Genomic DNA, 20122 nt, shown 5'->3' with positions numbered 1-20122 from the left:
AGGCACGAGACCTCCCGAATGAACAAGCAAGCTTGCTGATCTGGACTAACGCATCCCACCTGCCGAGGAAAGCCGGGTACGGATCCGCCAACCCCGGGATCTTTGGTGGGGATGAAAAACCATCTTTGAGAAAGGGATATAAAGAGAGCTCAACACCCAAGGGTCTTAAGGAGGAGGAGGAGAAGCCCAGGAGGGAGTAAACGGATCCAGAAATACAGACGTTAAGAACAACAGTCACTCTGATGGCTTTATTAAAATGTCGGCCACAGCTCTCTTTACAAAACCACCAAGTCCCCAGAGTCATTCAGCAAGTATCAAGACCTTCTACCTGCAGGAAGCGCGTCCAGAAAGGCAGGTCTTCCATGCTCCTGTTTCTTAATACAACTCCAAAGTATTTAAACTTCTGAAAGCTTCATTCAGCCAGCATTTCAGTAGCAATTCTGACTTAGCATTGTGCCTGTAATGCTGTGTCTTTGTTCACACGAGCAAAAGCCGGCTGTTCTCCTCTCTCTTAGATGCCCACAGATCACAGGGTTTAGACAGATATTTAAATAAACCAGTTTTGAGCGGCAAAGAGGTAAAAAGTGTTAGGGAAACAAACTACAGTACAGTAGTCAAAGTTACAATACATTTAATCCACTATTTTTAAAAGTGTAGATGGAGTGTGGAATCGCTTTCATGAAAGAAACGTACGCACTGTGCCCTTGACTGCGCCCCGACAGATAGGGCACCTTCTCAGAGACGGGGCGCACTCCTGGCACACGACCAGGTGGCCGCAGGGGATGAACACGATGGATACCTCCTTGTCCATGCACACTTTGCACGTCCTCTCCTCCTGCAGCCGCCGCAGCTGCTCCTCCACAGGTAAATCTGGAAAAGGGAAGAATTTTTTATTTTTAAAGATTTTATTTATTTGACAGAGGTCACAAGCAGGCAGAGAGACAGGCAGAAAGAGAGAGGGAAGCAGGCTCCCTGCTGAGCAGAGACCTGGATGTGGGGCTCAACCCCAGGACCCTGGGATCATGACCTGAGCCGAAGGCAGGGGCTTAACCCACTGAGCCACCCAGGCGCCCCAAGAGGGAAAAATTTTTGATGAAAGGCAACTTGCTTCTCCAATAAAAAGCTGAGAAAATAAAACCCATGATTTCTATGGGTTTAAATTACGAGTACTATGTATGTTACCTGAGACATTTTCCGGGGGAATATACTTTAGGTCCTGTTGCACTAGGGGAGAAACACAAAAGGGCATTATTAGTAACAAGTATAGTTAATATTTAGCCACAAAGTATCCATTTTTAAGCGAACCACTCAGACTCTGGCCAAATGCTATCAACAGTTGTCACAACGTCAAGGGCAACACAACTCTTTCATCTTGTGGTACAAGCTTATACATTAGACTGAATCGTTTCTGGGAATCCCAAAGTATTGCTGAAAGCCCATTTTCTTTTTTTAAATTGAACTGACCTGAATTTTAAGTACCCGTGAGTTAACATACGGTGTAATACTTGTTGCTGGGTGCAGAATTGGGATTTGACACTTCCGCGCCCTGCCCACCGCTGGCCACATTACCAGTGTGTTTCCAACTAACCCAGAAAGTTCCCCGGAGTCATCGAGCAGCACTCACCAAAGATACGCTTGTATAGCACGGGGTCCATTTCTTGCAGAGAGTTTTTAAACACGGTGGCGGCTGAGCTGCCCCTCCCTAACACGGTGTCGAGCAGCTCCCCGGCCTGCAAAGGCGTCCGCGCCTTCTGCTCCAGCACCCCGCGCTCGTGCTCACTGATCACTCCAGCTGCCAGCAGGCTGTCCAGGATCGGGAGCACGTGAGTCAAGCGCTGGAGAAGCACCGTTCTGTTCTTCCGGATCAATGCTGCATCATCTTTAGAAAACAGAAAACACAGACACATTCCAGCTCCGCTCAGACCTCCTTCACACGGACACATGACTGCAGTAATGCCCTGTTCGCACCGCAGGGGGCTGCTGGGCCTGGGGGTCCCTGCTGCCCCGCGTCGGGACCTGCACCCTGTGAGGGCAGCACTGCGTGTCACAGGTCCCCTCTGTTCGTGCTCCCAGCAGCACCCGCAGGAGGTGCCGGTGCTCCCACCTGGCAGCGGACAAAGAAAAAGCAAGCACGTGCTGCGGGACGCACCAGGAACGGGAACGGTGGCAGACTGGTGTCTGGCCGCCTCCCGCGGTCTCCGCACAGCCACTCAGCCCCTCACCAAATCCAGTTCAGAACCTAAGAACACTGAAATTCCAAATCAGTTGGAAAGACAGAAGAGATTAAAATGCCAGAATGTTTATTTCTTAAATTATCGTTCACCTGGGAAATATCTCCAAAATTCCCTGCTGGGATAGTTTTAATTATTTCCCCAAATTAGACATGATATTGCCATTACCCAAATCTTTTATAGTAAATGGGGAAAGACACTAACAGCCTTTCAAAAATTAAATCGTACTTGTCAATAATACCATCCTGTCTATAGGATTGTTCTATTCTTTGTTGAGATCCAGATTTTGTATCTATCGATGTAGTATTTTATATTTTGAAATTCTGCAATTTTCTTATCCCCTTGGAATACACTTTGTGAATCTAAGTTTAGTCATTACTACACAATTTTCCCATGATCCATAAGGCTCTTTCTATAAAATAACCAATGACAGAAGTTGGGCTGTCTAAAAAATTATTTGAGGGAAGAGAACTGTTGGATTTTAGAAACACTGACTCTAACAAGTAATAGGACACAAAAATAGAACCATTCAATAAAAAATAGTGCTTAGTAAAAGAGTCAAGGCCGGAGAGACCCATTCTGAAGGTAACCGGAGCTCTGGGCGTAACCGGGAAAGAGGACGCGGGCCTAGCACGGTGTCTGGCATAAGCTCATGCTCCATCCACACCTGAGGGACAGCCAGGCAGGCAAGTCTGAGTGATCCAGACAGCAGCGGGGACAGAGACATCAGAGCCAGGGGGCTAAGATTAGCACCTAATCAACTGGGTTAAATCATCTGGTGCAGAGGTAGTGATACCCCAGAAAACTAACGTAGAATTCATATCTCACGTTGACATATATTCATTCTTCCATCTAAGATTTCTGGTCCTTTTTTTAAAAAAGATTAGAGAGAAAGAAGAGGGGTGAAGCGAGGAGGAGGAGAGCGGGCAGAGGGACGAGCAGGCTCCCCACTCAGCGCAGAGCCCAGCATGGGGCTGGATCTTACCACCCTGAGACCGTGCCCGGAGCTGAAATCAATCATCAGATGCTCAACTGACTGAGGGACCCACGTGCCCCTAAGGTTTACTTCTCTATTTAACTTAGACTAATGTAACAAGTTTTCTGAAGTTTTAAAACTTCTTTCTTTTAATTTTTTTTAAGATTTATTTATTTATTTATTTGACACAGAGAGATCACAAGCAGTCAGAGAGGCAGGCAGAGAGAGAGGAGGAAGCAGGCTCCCTGCTGAGCAGAGAGCCCGATGCGGGGCTCAATCCCAGGACCCTGGGATCACGACCTGAGCCGAAGGTAGCGACTTAACCCACTGAGCCACCCAGGCACCCCTAAAACTTCTTTCTTTTTAATATTTTATGTATTTATTGGTCAGAGAGAGAGAGACAATACAAACCAAGGGAGCAGCAGGCAGACAGAGAAGCAGGTTCCCCACCGAGCAGGGAGCCCGATGCAGGGCTCCCTCCCAGGACCCTGGGATCATGACCTGAGCCGAAGGCAGATGCTTAACCCACTGAGCCACCCAGGCATCGCAAGATTTCTAAAATTGCATTGCTAGTGGTTGAGGAAAAAAGACTCATTTCAAAGTCACAGATTGTCTTCTGACTTCTAAGAGGTAAAGACTTGAATACACCTTTGAAGTCTATTATTCTTTCGCTCTGGAAATAATATCCTAAATTGTCTCTTTATTTACACACCTGTCAAGAAATTACTTACCTACTGTTCTTGGGAAATTGTAAAGCCCTCAGTAACCTAAATGGAAATACTTTGATCTGCTCATTCCAACAGTCTCTCTGAGCACAGAGCACATAAAGCCAGCGCTGCGCAGCGCACACGGCACAGGCACCAGACGCTACGAGATCTGACCATGCAAATGATAGTATGCTGTCGACAGTGGTCATGTCAGCACACTGGGGATTTTCTTTTAAAGAAACGCAGAGGTTTCACCACTGGCGTCCGCAAACAATTGTGGAGGGGGGCGTTCTCGTCTTTGGAAGATGACCACCAGCTAAGACGGAGACGACCCCTACACCGCTGCGGGGCTGGTGGTTTGCGGAACCAAGGAAGTCACACTTTAGTAAAGGCAGGATCAGATGTACTCCCCAGGCTGACCAGAAGACAAACCCTCCTACGGAGCAGACTTCGTGAAGCCTGGTGGACAACCTTCCAATCACCTGGGGCAGAAAGAGATTCCAGATCATGCTGGACAACCACGAGGGGCAGACCCTTTTCCCTTCCTGGGCGGTGGGCGTACCCAGGGGCAAGAGCTCTCCTAAGGGAAAACACCTGGGACTCTCTGAGTCATTTATGTAAAACGGCCAGAGCTACACAGCGGTGAGCCTGAGCGGAAGCCGGACTGAGAGACTCCCGAGGACGGGCTCAGGGACACCAAGAGAGTCCGAGAGCTGTAGGTGCCGACTGCCATCAGTGACAGACCGTGCTTCCGGGACCCCGAGACCTCTAATAAGAGCTCGTGGAAAGCTGCAGTCTGCATCTAATGTTGGAAAGACTTCTGGGTCTGGTCCACGCTTGGCGAAGGGCAGCAGAGCAGAGACGAACACCTCTGCCTGTCAGGGTCCGAGTGTGGACGGCATTCATAGTGGCCAGCTGGGACGTGCTCAGGGGAAGACAGCGTCTGTCAAGGGCCGCAGAGCAGAGGCCGCAGGGCAGTGACCAGGCAGGGATAGGCGTGGCCACCCTGTCTTAGAACGTGCAGCTGTGTCCTCACCCTGCCCTCCGGAACAGAAGGGCCCCTGAGGGGGCTCTGGTCCCATGTGTGCAGGCAGGACACTCAATCATGCTTCCTACGTTCCCGGGTTATTAGTGCTGTGGTAGCGTCCCTGGGCTGAGATGCTCTGTGATGCGAGTACTAAAGGGACCATCCCTGATCCCACTCCAATTTACAAGAGTGGGCGTGGGGACATAGCGGTGAGTGATTCCATATGTGGCCAACAGCCCAGAGCATAACTATAAATTAAGAACGGGCTTTCATGGGGCGCCTGGGTGGCTCAGTGGGTTAAAGCCTCTGCCTTCAGCTCAGGTCATGATCCCAGAATCGTGGGATCGAGCCCCACATCGGGCTCTCTGCTCAGTGGGGAGCCTGCTTCCCTTCCTCTCTCTGCCTGCCTCTCTGCCTACTTGTGGTCTCTCTCAAATAAATAAAATATTTAAAAAAAGAAAAAGAAAAAAAGAATGGGCTTTCACTCAATACACACATTTTCAATCAACTGATGGGCAATTCAAATACACTGTGATGTAAAAACTTTCCAGAGTTCAAATTGAGAACACTGAACAGAAGTGCCCTGAGTTTTCTGTGACTGACACACGGTGACATCGCACCCACACGGTGACATCACACCTGCAGTGACCTCACACCGCAGTGACATCACACCCACACGGGGACCTCACATGGCATGGTGACCTCACACCCGCACGGTGATGTCAGGCCCATGCAGGGGACAACACTGGTCAGTGTGGGTACGTACCTGAGTCTCTGTTCTCAGCTGCTTGCTCCTTCTCCTCTTCCCTGAGCTCGTCTTCCGCGTGCAGTAAGTCTGACACAAGCTCGTTCACGGTCCTGTAATTCTCCCCGGTGCTCAGGATCTTCCTCTGCACCGTCTGCCTCACCAGGCTCCTGCCGAAGCCCATCTCCAAGGCGGCCGCCACCACGGGCGTGTTCATCATGACCGCGTCTTCTGAACGGATTTCTCCAGGTCCAAAATGGACAACTACAAGAAATAAAGGATTTCTCCATGCTGGGAGAGTCTGTATATCTTTTGAATTGAAAGTTACTATAATTTCAAGAACATAAAGCCCAGAAAACATATGGGCATTGCTTTATATTAACTTTACTGAAGTTAAAACCACGATGTACGTGTCCAGTCACTAAAATAAGAACATGGAAAATCACACTTCCATTCAAAATATGCATTACTGGGCATAACTGTGAGTGGGCGGAAGAGAATGTCGGGGATCCCCGTCCACTGAGCATTCCTTACTCCCTAGGATGAACGAACAAATGAGCTTTCTAAGTCCAGTATGTTTTCCGTGTTTTTCAAAGAGGTCACTGTCCCCACTCACCCCACCCCTGTGGGCCTCCCAGGGCGCCCCTCCTGTCTAGTGCTTCTCAGCAGCGCCACCGGAGTGTCTTCAGAAACACAGACCCGGCTCTGTCGCCCTCCTTCAGAAGTCCCAGCACAGTCCCCCTGTTCCCACAAACGCTCCACTGTGGCTCACAAGAGCCCGCCCATCTGGGCCCCGCTCGCCTCTTCGGTCTCACCACTTGCCACTTTCTCATTCCCAGGCGACACTCCCGCCCAGAAGTCACAGACGGACAGCGCACGGGTCACGCCCGGCCTGGCTGATCGCTCGGAGCGCGGACCTGCCTCCTCCTCCTGCCTGTTCGCAAATCCCACTCTGGCCGTAGGGAATTTTGTTCAGTTCTGCTAATGTCCCTGTTTTGTTTTTGTCACTTAAGCCTTCCATGCACTGTTCTCTCTGCCTAGAATATTCTTTTTCTCCCTTTGTCACCTGCTTAACTCCTACCCTTCCCTTCGAGTCTGTGCCAAGGCAAGTATGTCCTCTGGAAAGCCTTTCTCAGCCTCCGACACCGGGCGCACAGCCCCTCAGGGGCTCCCACAGCACAGCACCCTTTACTTTTCCAACCATATCCCTTCCTCCTACCTGCATCCTTGGCTGTACCCCCTGGACTGTTCGCCCACGAGAGCAACGGTTCTGTTTACCCTGTTCCAGGTTCTGGTTTAATGCTGGTTCTACGGTTTAATTCAGTTCAATAAATATTCTGGTCCTCTGAGACCAGACACACAGAATATTTATTGAACTGAATTATACCCTAAAGGATGGAGTAGAACAGCTTGTTCAAATCCTGGCTCTGTCACCTTTTAGGGTTAGCCTCAAAAAACAGGACATTTAGCCTCTCTGAGCCACAGGGTCCCTGCTGAGGAATGGGAGTAATATTTTCTACCCTTTTCATGTTACAGAAAGAGTATGTGACCAATCGCATGTCATCACGCCCGTGTCCCCATAGGGTCTGAGAACCAGGGCGAGGCTGGGTTCCTGGCGTCTATTAGACCTACAGACACTCACGTCCCGCCATTAGACAACACCACGCAGGACGGTAGGTTCAAAGTGGAGACCAGAAATCTGGCTCCTTAGGCAATTACGATGCACGCTAAGGTTTAAGAAACACCAGCTTAATGCACTGAGAGCGCATAACACAGAGCATCGTACAAGTACACCTTGTGACCGTTACCAGCTTTCAATCTCCAGGGTACCTGTGGTTCTGTTTAAACGCAGTAATTATCGTCATTATACGTACTTGGTGATTCAGCATTTTCATCTTCTGTGTTGTCTGAAGTAGATAACAGCTACAGGGGAAAAAGTTTATAAATTAAAATACAAGTCTTAGCCTGTTACGATATAAATGAGTCAAGAGATCTATTTTATTCAACTTATTGCAAATTGACGTGCTTGTAGGCAAAATGATTTTTTTTTATCTTGAAAGCAATTTTTTATCATTTACATTCAAGAGCTATTCTCAACACCAGAAACTCTTTCTCATGGACTCTATATTCATAACAGCAAGAAAAGTGCCACACCTTCCAGTGAGACAATCGCTGTTTGCATTTCATCCCCAGCATCTTACACTTCCTGGGTCATCGTTCGGGGTAAGTTGGATCCTATAGCAGTTCTACCGACTGTGGCTAAAAAGGGTTTGACCCTCAAACTATTATATAGGCACTTAACTGCTTTTCCAAGATTATTCTCCATTCAGCACTTTGACTCTCTCCTGAAATACCCTTCTGGCCTGCCAAATTTCTGCTGAAAAACCTCTGCTAGGCTTATGGAGTTTCCCTTATACATAACTGTCTTTTTTTCCACCTTGCTTTTTAGATTATCTCTTTATCATTATTTTTTGTGACTGTAATTACTGTGTGTCTTAATGTGGACCTCCTTGGGTTGATTTTGTTGGGGGCTCTCTCTGGCCCCTGGATCTGGATATCTGTTTCCTTCCCCAGATTCAGGAAGTTTTCAGCTATTTATTCATCAAATAAATTTTCTGTCCCCTTTTCTCTCTTTTCTTCTTCTGAGATCCATATTATGCGAGTATTTTTATGCTTGATGGAATCAATGAATTCCCTAAGTCTATTCCCATTTTGCACAATTTTTTTTCTCTCTCCCGCTCAGCTTCGTAACTGTCCATTACTCTGTCTTTTGGTTCGTTCATCAATTCATTCCTCCACTTCTTCCTGCCTACTGTTCAAGTCATCAAGAGTGTTTCTTGTGGGGGCGCCTGGGTGGCTCAGTTGGTTGAGCGACTGCCTTTGGCTCAGGTCATGATCCCGGACTTCCAGGATCAAGTCCCGCATCAGGCTCCCAGCTCCACGGGGAGTCTGCTTCTCCCTCTGACCTTCTCCTCTCTCATGCTCTCTCTCACTCATTCTCTCTCAAATAAATAAATAAAATCTTTAAAAAAAAAAAAAAAAAAAGAGTGTTTCTTGGGGCTCCTGCATGGCTCAGTCATTATGCGTCTGCCTTCAGCTCAGGTCATGATCCCAGGGTCCTGGGATCCAGCCCCACATCAGGGACCTCCCTGTTTGGCAGGTCCCCTGCTTTTCCCTCTCCCATTCCCCCTGCTTGTGTTCCCTCTCTCGCTGTCTCTCTGTCTAACAAATAAATAAATTTTTTAAAAAATTAAAAATTTTTTTTAAAAAGAGTGTTTCTCACTCATGTCTGCTGTATTACTCTTTACCTCTGTGTTACAGGCCTACTCACGTCTTTTCTCAAGTCCAGTGAGTATCCTTCTGATCACTGCTTTAAATTCTCCATTGGACATGCTACCTACATCTGATTCACCTGGGTCTCCTGGTACGATTTTTTTCTGTTCTTTCCTTTGGGGTGTATTCCTGTCTCCTCATTGTGTCTAACTCTGTGTGTGTTCTGTGTATGGGCAAAGACAGCTCCATCTTCTGCTCCTGAGAGCAGTGGCCGTATGAAGAGGTAGTCCTGTGGTCCCCCGAAGTGCCACGTCCCCCACTCCCCAGCAGCCAGCACTTCAGGGCTATCTCCAGAGTGTGCTGTGCGTGTCCTGCTGCTGTGGCTGAGCCACTTTTGCCTTCAGTGCAGGCGTCTGCAGGGACTGTCTTGGTCTGTTGTGGGCAGGATTTCGTCCCTGAGTCATTTGTGGGGTCACTTTGGGTTTGAGCTGAGTGAGACCAGAGTTGCAGTAGCCCCGAACCACAGGGCACCATCTCTTTGTTGTTCCTGAAAAGCTTACACTGGTGGGCGGAGCCTGCAGGCCAATCAACTGTCTGCTCCCAGCCCGCTGCCGGGAGTCGGGGTGGGAGCTGGGACGAGGTGGCCCGCTGGGTTGCCTGCGCGCTGCCCTGGTTTGGATGAGCTCTGACCAAGAACGCCTCAGATGGCGTGGATCCACAAAGGACCTGGTGTTGGCAAGGTTGATGCCCATCTTCTGGTAGGAGGGCAGCCCAGGCACCAGCACTGAGGCCAGCCCAGGGGAGGAGGTGGTGTGGGGTAAGCAAGGGAGGCGGTGAGAGTCGGCACCGTCCTGGTTCCCACAGGAGGCCATGTGTTTACGCCAAGGGGCAGGGGCAGAGACCGGTGCTGGCTCTTGCCACCCTCAGGGACCTCCGAGACCACAAGGAACTCTGCCTCCCATGGCCCAGGTGTGTTCTTCAATCTGCTGCTTCTCACCCTTAGTCTCCATGGGCTGTTTCTCGTGCTGTGTCTCTAAGAGCAGGGACTCCGTTTCCTCTCACCCACCAGCTGCCCCAGAGCCAAGCCTGGCAATTTTTTAAAATACCAGTTTTCAGTCCTGCTGGCAGTAAAAACTCACAAAATTCGGCCCCTCTGGTCTTCAAAGCTAAATGTCATGGGGATTCATCTTCCCTGGGTGGGGGGCTTCCCAGCATGTGGGTGTGTTTCTCTCCCCCTCTGGGCTGTGGCTCCCTCCCACAGGTGGACACAGTTTCTGCCCTTCCCGCCCCCTTCCCTGTGGCCTGCTCTCCACAGTTGGCTGTGTAGAGTCTGCTCTGCCAGTCCCCAGGTCATTTTCTGGGTTATTTATGCTGATGGGGGCTTTATCTAGTTGTATCCATGGGACGGGCAAGGTGAGCCGAAGGTCCTCCTGCTCTGCCATCTTCTCAGCAATCTCCTTCCAGTAAGATTAGAAGGAGCAATAAAATTCTCTTTCTCAAGTCTTTTAAACAAAAATTAGTATTTTAAATGCTACCATCCCAGCCAATGTTTTCCTCAAATAATATAACTGATGGTGACCTTACTATAGCAATCCTCGGGGCTATACCCTAAATATTATTTTTCAGGAAGTCTCTAATTCTGAATATATTTTTATCCAAAGAATAATTCTAAGATCATGTTGAGCATTTTTTAAAATGGAATGTACTTTTAAAGCCACTCTTGTCTTTTCACTAAAGTACTGTACTCTTTAATTATCAGAAAATAATTTATCTGTTGTTAACTGATGAAAAAGCCATCCCTACCTGTTCGAGTAGATGAGGGTAACTGGCTTGAATCCGACTGATGAACTCCTGTCCTTTGATGTGTATCAGGTACTCACACCTAAAATGGAAACAACATTAAGCGTGGGGGTTATTCTAACCGCACCGTCAGTAGCCTGTGCAGTGTTCCCGCCGACTGTGGACACATGGCACCACGTGACACTCATTTTGCCTCCCACAGCAGAAGTGAGACGTCGTAAGCGAGGCAGGTTGCACGCCCTGGGGCAAGGCAGGCTGTCCCGCTCCGAGCCCCCAGCGGCTCTCTCCCAAAGTTCGAGGAAGGCGACCCACAGTCTGCACGCTGAGAAGAGAGCCAAGGGGACAGGTAGGAAGCTCTCTCACGGACGACCCTGTTCACGCACAGGTTTGTCGTCAGAGAGTTTACGACATATGAAGAGAGACAAGGGAAGTAGCGCGGAAGTTGCCCGCGGCTCCTGGTGAGTCCGATCCTCGCGGATCCGGCTATTCCTAGACAGCACACATCGCGGTCCGGCTCAAGCACAAGATGACCCCTCACCCTACCAAAGCGAACCCGCCCTTCATCTCGTATGCTCAAAAAACGGCCACTGCGAAAGGCTAGCAACACTGCTCAAAAACCCGTGGATAAGGTATTCTTAATCTCTGTAACTTTTGAAGTCTGAAACATCTGGGCCTGTAAAGGGGCTACAAATGACAGCACCACACTAAACACAGGAGGAAGGTAAGTCATTATGAGCTTAGTAAGCGACACTAAAATCACGAAGAGTTTTGTGCCTGAAAACTCTAGATGATCATAAATCACCTAGTCTCAGTGAGAAAAGGAGAGTGTGAATCAGGACAGAACTGTCAGAAGCACAGGAACGGACGACCAGGGGTTCTGTGGTGACAAAAATACATGTGCTGGGTCCCTCTTCACCCGGACACCCAATTTAACATCACGACTTGGCTCTGATTCTTCTTGCCCAGCTCTGTTTTCTATTTCTATCCATGGAAACTACCATCTTCCAACATGCTACATAACTCATTTATTAAGTTGTGTTTTTTTTTTAAGATTTTATTTATTTACTTGAGAGAGAGAGCGAGCGAGCATGAGAGGGGAGAAGGTCAGAGGGAGAAGCAGACTCCCTGTGGAGCTGGGAGCCTGATGCGGGACTGGATCCTGGGACTCTAGGATCATGAGCTGAGCTGAAGGCGGTCACTTAACCCACTGAGCCACCCACATGCCTTAGTAAGTTGTTAACTGTCTGCCTCTCCCACTATTAAATTAATGTACGAGACCAAGTACAGCTGAGTATTTTGACCACGAAGACAGTGCCTGACAATAAACAACTGACTAATATTAAACATTAAAAGAATGGAAATATGTCCAAGACATAAGATTGACTGAAAAAGGTTTCAAAACAGCATCTATAACACCTAATTCATGTAGTATTATATACATTTATCTGTATACGTATACATGCATGAAAAATGTCTGCAGAGATATTCACTAAAATGCTAACTGATCCTCTTTATTTTCTTTCAAATGTTAAAATAACTTCATTTTTGGCTTCAGAGGTAGAGGTCAGTGGTTCATTAGCTGCATACGACACCCAGTGCTCATCACATCACGTGCCCTCCGTCATGCCCACCCCCAGTGACCCCATCCCCCATCTCCCTTCCTTCCAGCAACCGTTGGTTTCCTTTAAGAGTCTCTTATGGTTTGTGTCCCTCTCGGATTCTGACTTATGAGCCTCTGTTTTGTTTCTTAAATTCCACGTGAGTGAGATCATACGATAACGGGCTTTCTCTGATTTATTCTGCTCAGCATAATACCCTCTAGTTCTGTCCATGTCATTGGAAATGGCCAGATTTCCTTTTTTTATGGCTGAGTAATATTCCATAGTATGTTTGTGCCACACCTCTTTACCCATTCATTAAACGGGTCCTCTTGAGAGAGTGAGACTTCTGGACACTTACATTTTTTTCTCTGTACTTTTCTACAAGGTGTGATTTTGGTTTTTCTAATAAACATATATTATTTTAAAACATATACATTTTTTGATATATGCAGAAACACTCTAAACCTCTATCTTCCATTAAAACAGATTATTTTTCTAAGTCATCTGTCCTAAATTTATTCAAAAGTGCCTTCTTGAAACAGAGTCCAGCAAGAGCTGATTCTAAGGGGATACATTCAGCCCAGCTCACAACCACCACCACCATATGCAGAGAGAGTTTCACAAGTTACCTTGGAAACCACTTGGCGTGCTCCACCCACGGGTCGTCTCCAGACTCCCAACACCGCAGTCCACCGTCACAGCAAAAGCATTTGACGTCGTCACTGTGACCTAAAATTAATTTTGGACCAAAACATATGAACTTCTGTAATGTGCCCACCCTGCCCGTGTAAGGTGCAGCCCGGGGGCGTCCTTACCAGTGTAATAGAAGCCGGCGGTGGCGAGCTGCTCGGGTCGCACGGGCACGCGGGAGGGCCAGCTGCAGAAGGTCTGCAGACGGGCCGCGTGGGCCCGCATGCTCGCGTTGGAAAGGGTGCTCCGCAGCGCGTCCTCAAGCTGCCGGTCCACGAACGGGCAGTCAGGGAAGTGTCTCAGGTGTTCGGACAGAGCGCTGTCGCTCGGCTCCCAGTTGCTCAGCTTCCCACCACAGGCGAAGCAGGCTACTCTGTCCCCGGGTCCCACATAGTAGAAACCGGCTCGGGCCAGATCCTGCGCCGGAGGGGAGGTCAAGGGCCAGGTCTGGAAGGTGAGCAGCCTGTCCTCTGCAGTCTTCAGGGCTCCCTCACAGGGGCTGGGCCTCCGGGGAGCAAACTCCCGATTCTCTCTGAAGTTTACGGGACTCGATGGGAAGCTGGCATAAGACCCGCTGAAATAGCCCGTGGTCTCCAAGCTGGGCGGCAGCGGGTGTGTGGAGCTCGTGGCGGAAGGAGGCTGCCGTGGCGGACAGCGGGCTCCGGGCTCAGAGGCTGTGCTTAGACTCCGAACGAAGGCACAGCTGGGGTACAGCTTCCTGTGCTTCTCCACAGGACGATCCCCCAGTTTCCAGTTGTCCAGCATCAGGCCGCAGCAGAAGCACCTGACCTTGTCATTGACACCAGTGTAGTAAAACCCCGCCCGCGCCAGGCTCCGCTCCGAGACGGGGACGCCTGCCGGGAACGTCGAGAACGTGGACATGCGGTACAGCTCACACGAGTGGTCGTACCTCAGCTCAAGCGCGGGGGCGCTTTTCAGCAGGCCGGACAGGCAGAGGCTCTCCTGGACCAGGTCCATAGTGAAGGGGACAGGGAAGGAAAGGGACTAGCCTTTCTCGGGGGAGGTAGTTTTGTGCACGGCTCTTGGTTTGGGCTTATTTTGGTTCTGGTCGGGGCTCAACACGGGCACCTGTCTTGTCTTCCTGTCCGCGCGCTCCGTGTGTCGGCTGGCTGGCACTCTGCCTTCCACACGCGCATTTCAAAGGACCATTATGGACATGGCCCCTTAGCATAATCTTTACACCCGCACAGCTCCTCCTGAAGACAACCAAAACCCTTCAGGAAGGCACAGGGTGCTGTGGGGCATCAGAGGCCACTCCCCACCCGGTCCCCCTGGCATGGGGCAGCCTGCAGCCAGCCCGTCAAATGCAGGATGTTCTCAGCTGGCTTGTTATCAGGAGAAACCGCGCTCAGTAAGTGCTCTACAGAAACTAAACTCAAACTAGGTTCATCTTGCTTTTTTATTAATGACGAAATTTGGTACCCAGAAAGAAAGAAAAAGGATAAGACCTTCCTTAAAAGGAGAATGCACGACCCTATTTCACTGATTCTGATTGCATCTTTTCAGTGTCTTTGTTATCGAGAGGTATCTAACAGCTAGTAACATCAGATTTTAATTAGCAGCATTTTTATTTCCCAAAAGTATTTAAATTGACAGTGTGCCCTACAATCAGTGACATCTCAGCATATCCCAAATCTTGCTCAAATTAAATAATTTTTTTCTATAATAATTTTAATAGGGCACACAGAATGATCTAGAACTTCCCTACAAATAAGAGCTTAAATGGGAATAGAACTGGCTGATGGGTCTTAAGGCCTGTTTCAAAATTTATTAAATAAGAATCACTTCCCATAGTCAGGAGCTTGGTGGCTGAATCACAGTGGTTCTATTTCAATTAAATAATCAGGACGGATGCATTCCCGACTGCCACCCATCAGAGGTCTCTCCTGCACATCTCTCTACTTTAGCAGAGGGCCAAGCGTTTACTCTCCGTTCTAGATAACTGCCACTCATTTTTAGATCTTTACCAAACACAAGTTCCTTTTTTCTATGCTGCACAGCAGCCAGGGGTCCAACAATGTGTTCCAGCGAGAATCACTTCCCCTTTATGCCCCAAGTCAGATTCAAATCAAGATTATCATCACTTTAGGGTTAGAACTCACAGGACTAGATTCGGTCATATGAGCCAGGCTTTTTTAAATTAACATTCTTTGGATACCAGAAACTCAGTTCACTATTGAATTTGTGTATTCATGCACAAAACTACCTCCCGGAGATCAGACTAAGTCCCTTTTAAGGGGTTTAGGCCTCCATTTTGAGATGTTTTGACGTATAAAAGAAACTGGAAAAAATCTAGAAAAAGGCGAATAGTTTGCCTCTTTTGTAAAACCTGTTTTAAAAAAAGAAAGACAGTTTCAAAGTCAAATAATCCATAGCTGTAACACAGCGCACTCTTCAAACCTTTCCTCCAGCGCGGAGGCTGCTCATGCAGGACTGGGCATCGTGCCCACAAGGTCCTGCAGGACCGAGAAATCCTGGAGGGACCCACTGGCTCCAGCCAGTGCCGGCAGGAGTGCGAGGAGGCCTGGCTCATGCTGGGTTAGACCTCAGTGCTTGACTCATTCCTGTAACTTGCTATTTTGAAATTTTTACAGAGAAGAGCTAAAGAAACAACAGAATTCCCACGCACATGGTGGGGACTCCCCTGGGGGAAGGGAAGGGGCAGAGGGAGAAGCAGACTCCCCGCTGAGCAGGGAGCCCTATGTGGGGCTCGATCTCGGGACCCTGGGACCATGAGCAGAGCCTAAGGCAGATGTTTAACCGACTGAGCCACCCAGGTGCCCCAGGATCACAGGTTTTCTTCTTTAAGGTTGTAATTAATCACCAACATTTGTTAAAAGTAAGAGACTTCCCATGATGTTCTTGATCCCAAGCTCCTCCTGAAAAACCCCAAGGGCGACAGGGAGCTGGCCGCGAGGGGAGGCGCCACTGCTCCCAGCAGGCATGCTGGCTCTGACACGCAGTGTCCAGGACATGTGTCACTGAACGGGCACCACGGGTCTTCTGACGGGGCCGTTATTAAGAAAGTGAAATTGTCCTAATACCTGTATCTGTCGAAAGTGACAGATGCAAAGTGGACCAAGAGAGACAAGTTGGGAAAAAAATGAAGGTGCCATACTTCTTCGTGGAAAAGGAGACTATTCCTACACGTTAAGACATGCACATAAAGTATGTTTTTGTTTAGAAGAGACGCCTGTCTCTGGTCATTTATGCCACCTGCCTGGCCTGTCTACACCCTGGCCCTGTGCTCCCGAAGCCCAGCTGTGCACACAAGGCCCACAGACTCCTATGGACAGGCAGTCAACCATTTATGATCAGAGGACGAGACTACTCCAAAACACCCATGCCGCATCCGTCCAAACTCTCCCAGCCTCTTCTGCACACAGACCCCCGAGAGCTCTGGGGGACGCCCGGCACCTCACGGGCTGGGGCCACATCCCATCCCCGCACAGCTGTCCGTGGCCCGAGGCAGCTCCCTAGCCCACTGCCCCCTGCAACTTTGAAGCCTTCGGGATCCTTCCGGAAGTTTTCCCTGCTCCCCTTTGGAAGACTGCTTTGCCTTCTGCGTCCCTAAGAGACCTCACTGAGCAGTAACCCTTTCATGCCCCCAAATCCATGCCTTTCTCCCTACAACCCACCTGCTGCCCCCAACCCCAGCCTCTCCCCTCCTCCTCTCTCCCGATCCTTCCTTCGAGAGAGCAGGCACACCGAAGTCTGTCTTGGTTTCCGAATGAGAACAGCAACGAAAGTCCTCTTTGAACCCCACTTTCCGTTCTAGCAACTACAGTCGACCCTTGAACAATGCAGGGGTCGGGGTGCCCACAGCCCTCCCCACACTGTTGAAAATCTGATTCTGTTAACTCCCAAAAACTTTGTAGTAAACTGTACTTGACTAAAGGTGTTACTGGTAACAGTGGTTGAATGCGTATTTTGGATATTGTATGTATTTTGTACTGTATTTTTACAAGAAAGTCAGCAGAAGAGAATGTTAAGAAAATCAAAGGAAAATGCATTTACAGCACTGTACCATAGTGATGGAAACCATAGGCATGTAAATGGACGTGAGAGGTTGGAACCCAGCTGTTCAAGGGTCAGCTGGGCCTTGTCTCACTTTAGCTTCACAGCCCACGAATGCAAAAGCATCTACAGCCGAGGCCTCCCAAAACAACTGGATTAGGCCAACATGAACAACTGGGGGAGCTCAGTGGGTGAAGCGTCTGCCTTCAGCTCAGATCAGGATCGACCCCTACTACGTCAGGCTCCTTGCGCAGCAGGGAGCCTGCTTCTCTGGCTCACTCTGCCCCTCTCCCCACCCCCAGCTCGCTTACTCTCTCTCACAATTAAATAAATAAATCTTAGAAAAGAAATGTTCTCCTTCCTTGGCCTCTTGATGCCACTCTGGGGTTCCTGTCTCCTTTCTAGTGGTTCCCTCTCTGAATGGCTCAAGGTCTCAGCCTCTTCTCTTCTCTTAGCCCCTCTGGCGGGTAACCTTCTGGATCCCAGGGCTGGTGGGTGTGTCCCCCCTCCAGGGCACCTGGCAGGACCACAGCTCTGAGGCCAGAGGGAGAGTGTACCCTCCCCACCCTCCTCCCCCAGACCTTGAGGTTCTTCAGAGAGAACCAGCTTTCAGCTCTGGACCAGTCCTCCCACTGCCAACATCCACGGGGCTCCACACAAAATGGAGAACATTCTCCATAGGTGCTGAACAAGGGAAGGTCAGCAGACTTGCCCCAGCACCCTGTGACCACAACACACTCATTTGTATGGTATTAAGAACATCAACTCTCCATGAGTGACTACAAAGTCCCATGGCTTAATATCAGGGTTTGAAGTCACAGATCCTGGGTTTTCAGATACCATTCAGGCCCCCCAAGCACAGGGCGGGACCTTTGGCAAGGAAACCTCCCCGAGCCCGAGCAAGCCCATTACCCACAGAGATGGTCACGGCACCTACCGGGAACACAGCCCCAAACGCGCTGGGAGGGCGTCCCTGCACACAGCGGCGCTTGGCAGCGGCGGGGGCTGGGATGACCACTGGCAGACCCAGTTCGTCAGCGTCAGCCGCGCCCCAACACCGGGCTACATAGACCAACCGCACTGCTGGCTACCCGAGCTGCCCCCCAGGACCGCCCGCAAATCTACTCTCCGCACCAAAGCGCGCCAGCACTCGCTCCTCCACGGGGTCGTCTGGGGCGGAGAGCTGGGAAGCGCAGGGGGCACCCTCCACGGCGCGGACCACCACCGGGCCCTGGGGGTCACCCCAGCCACGAAGGCCTCCCGCCCACGGGCTCACCGCCGACTGGCACGCGGGTGCTCATAGGCCAGGGGGTCCCCGCAGCGACGCCTGGCCCTCCCGCCTCCCGGCCGACCCTCGCCCTCCGCCGCGCTCCCCCGTGGGCCGCACCCACGCCAGGGAGGTCCGCACACGCGCACCCCGAAGGCCCGTCACCCACCTGCCGCCCCGAGGCCCCGCGCGCCAGCGCCTGCCGCCGGCCGTGTCCTGGGGTGGCCGCGGGCGCCCTGCTCTCCGGGGCGGGCGGGAGGCCTACGCGGCTTTTAGCGGCCCCGCCGCCCCATCCGTGCAGCCCGCGGCCGGTGCTTTCCTCGCAGGCCGTGGGGGAAGTCCGCGGCGGTAACCACACGCACTTCCCCCGGGCCGCGGCCTGGCAAGCTCCCCGGGGGATTTCCGCGACGCCGGGGGCGCCGCTGTGCCGGCCGCGGCCTTTCCGCCCGCGCGGCTGCGGCCCGGGTCACCGCGCCCCGCTTCCCGACAGCAGTGACGTGCGCGCGGCGGCCGGGGGCGCGGGGAGCAGGGCGCTCCGCCGGGGTCTTCCCTGGGCCCAGCACGGAGCCGACCCTCCGGCTTCGGGCATCCGAGCTTCGTCTCTCCGCGGGGCCGCTGCTCTAGAGCTGGCGCCGCGCGGCAAAGCCTGGTCCTCCCGCCTGCGGTCCGCCCCCCGGGGAGGTCTCCGCGCGGGCGGGGCTCTCGCTGGAGTCCCCGCCCCGCGCCGCACCCAGCGCCCCGCACCCCGCGCGCCGCAGCCGGCGCGTCCGGGTCCAAGGGCCCCGCCAGGGCGGCGACAGGCTGCGCCGGCCGGGCCGGGCCTGTGCTCTCGAGAGAAGGCACGCCACCACCGCCCCCCGCAGCCCCTCTTGCCCTTCCTCCCGGTCGCAGGAGCGCGCGCACCTCCAGGGCCCCGCAGCCCGCCGCCCTGCGGTTAGGGCCCCCGCTGGAACCGTGCCAGGATGACTGCGTTCATCCTCCACGTGGAAAGGTCAATCCTCTCCTGTGCCCGCTTCGTTCAAAGTTTGATGAGACGTTTTCTGAAAACCTCTCTGTGGGTCTTACACACTGCGGATCATGCACCCACCCAAAGAATTTTGAAAAACTCTTCTCTGCACACTTTTAACTTCACATTACAATGTTAGAAGCTGTCCCAGTTGCAAAGCAACTGCCAAACGCAGGTTAGGTGTTTTAGAAGGAAACTGATGCAGCACTCTTTGCAGAGAATTCAGGGAAATGTAAATATCTAACCATTTAATGCCCAGCATCACCACAACACATCAGCTCACCTTCAATAACTGCGAATATTGTATCATTGCCTTTCGTCCTGAACAATCTACTTCCCTCGCAATTTCATTTAATTTTAATTTTGATTCCAATATAGTTAACAAACAGCAATATATGACTTCCAGGTGACCCCACAGAATTTTAATGTACGCTTACAAGAGACATCTCTATACTCGTATTTCTGAAATAAATATGTGCATGAGCCAATTTAATTTTTTCCTGTGATCATAAAGCTCCAAGTGTTAAAAATGTCTCCCTGATTGCATCACTGATACACTAGTTTCAGTACATTAGTTACACAGTTGATCAAAACAATATAGATCATAAATACTGATAATTACTAAAGATAAAAAGTAAAATTCTACTACAAACGGAATCCTAATGGGGGCTTCAGCTCATATTTGAGCAACCTGTTCAAACGTGTGTTTGTTGGTATTACCTATTATTAAAGTATGACCAGTTCACCACAGGTTCTGCTCC

General features: G+C 50.6%; 1 protein-coding gene across 3 annotated transcripts; it reads right to left on the bottom strand.

The window, feature by feature from the left end:
• Positions 1-221: 221 nt before the first annotated feature.
• LOC309841092 (baculoviral IAP repeat-containing protein 3-like) lies at positions 222-19429 on the bottom strand. 3 transcript variants are annotated; one of them, XM_082683973.1, is made up of 9 exons: positions 19259-19429; positions 13176-15400; positions 12990-13089; positions 10763-10841; positions 7561-7609; positions 5708-5950; positions 1625-1879; positions 1183-1224; positions 222-870 (listed from the first exon to the last, which is right to left on the bottom strand). In XM_082683973.1, the coding sequence occupies exons 2-9, from the start codon at positions 14026-14028 to the stop codon at positions 677-679; spliced, it is 1815 nt and encodes a 604-aa protein (XP_082540099.1). In that variant the 5' UTR covers positions 14029-15400; positions 19259-19429; the 3' UTR covers positions 222-676. The 3 variants fall into 3 exon arrangements, with proteins under 3 accessions (XP_082540099.1, XP_082540097.1, XP_082540098.1); XM_082683971.1 differs by lacking the exon at positions 19259-19429 and adding an exon at positions 18525-19134; XM_082683972.1 differs by lacking the exon at positions 19259-19429 and adding an exon at positions 18026-18535.
• Between the last annotated feature and the right edge of the window lie 693 nt (positions 19430-20122).

Source organism: Mustela nivalis (assembly GCF_964662115.1).
Source record: "Mustela nivalis genome assembly, chromosome: 9".
NCBI lineage: Eukaryota > Metazoa > Chordata > Mammalia > Carnivora > Mustelidae > Mustela > Mustela nivalis.
Note: the sequence above shows the minus strand (reverse complement) of the source record. Positions and strands in the feature narration are given on the sequence as shown.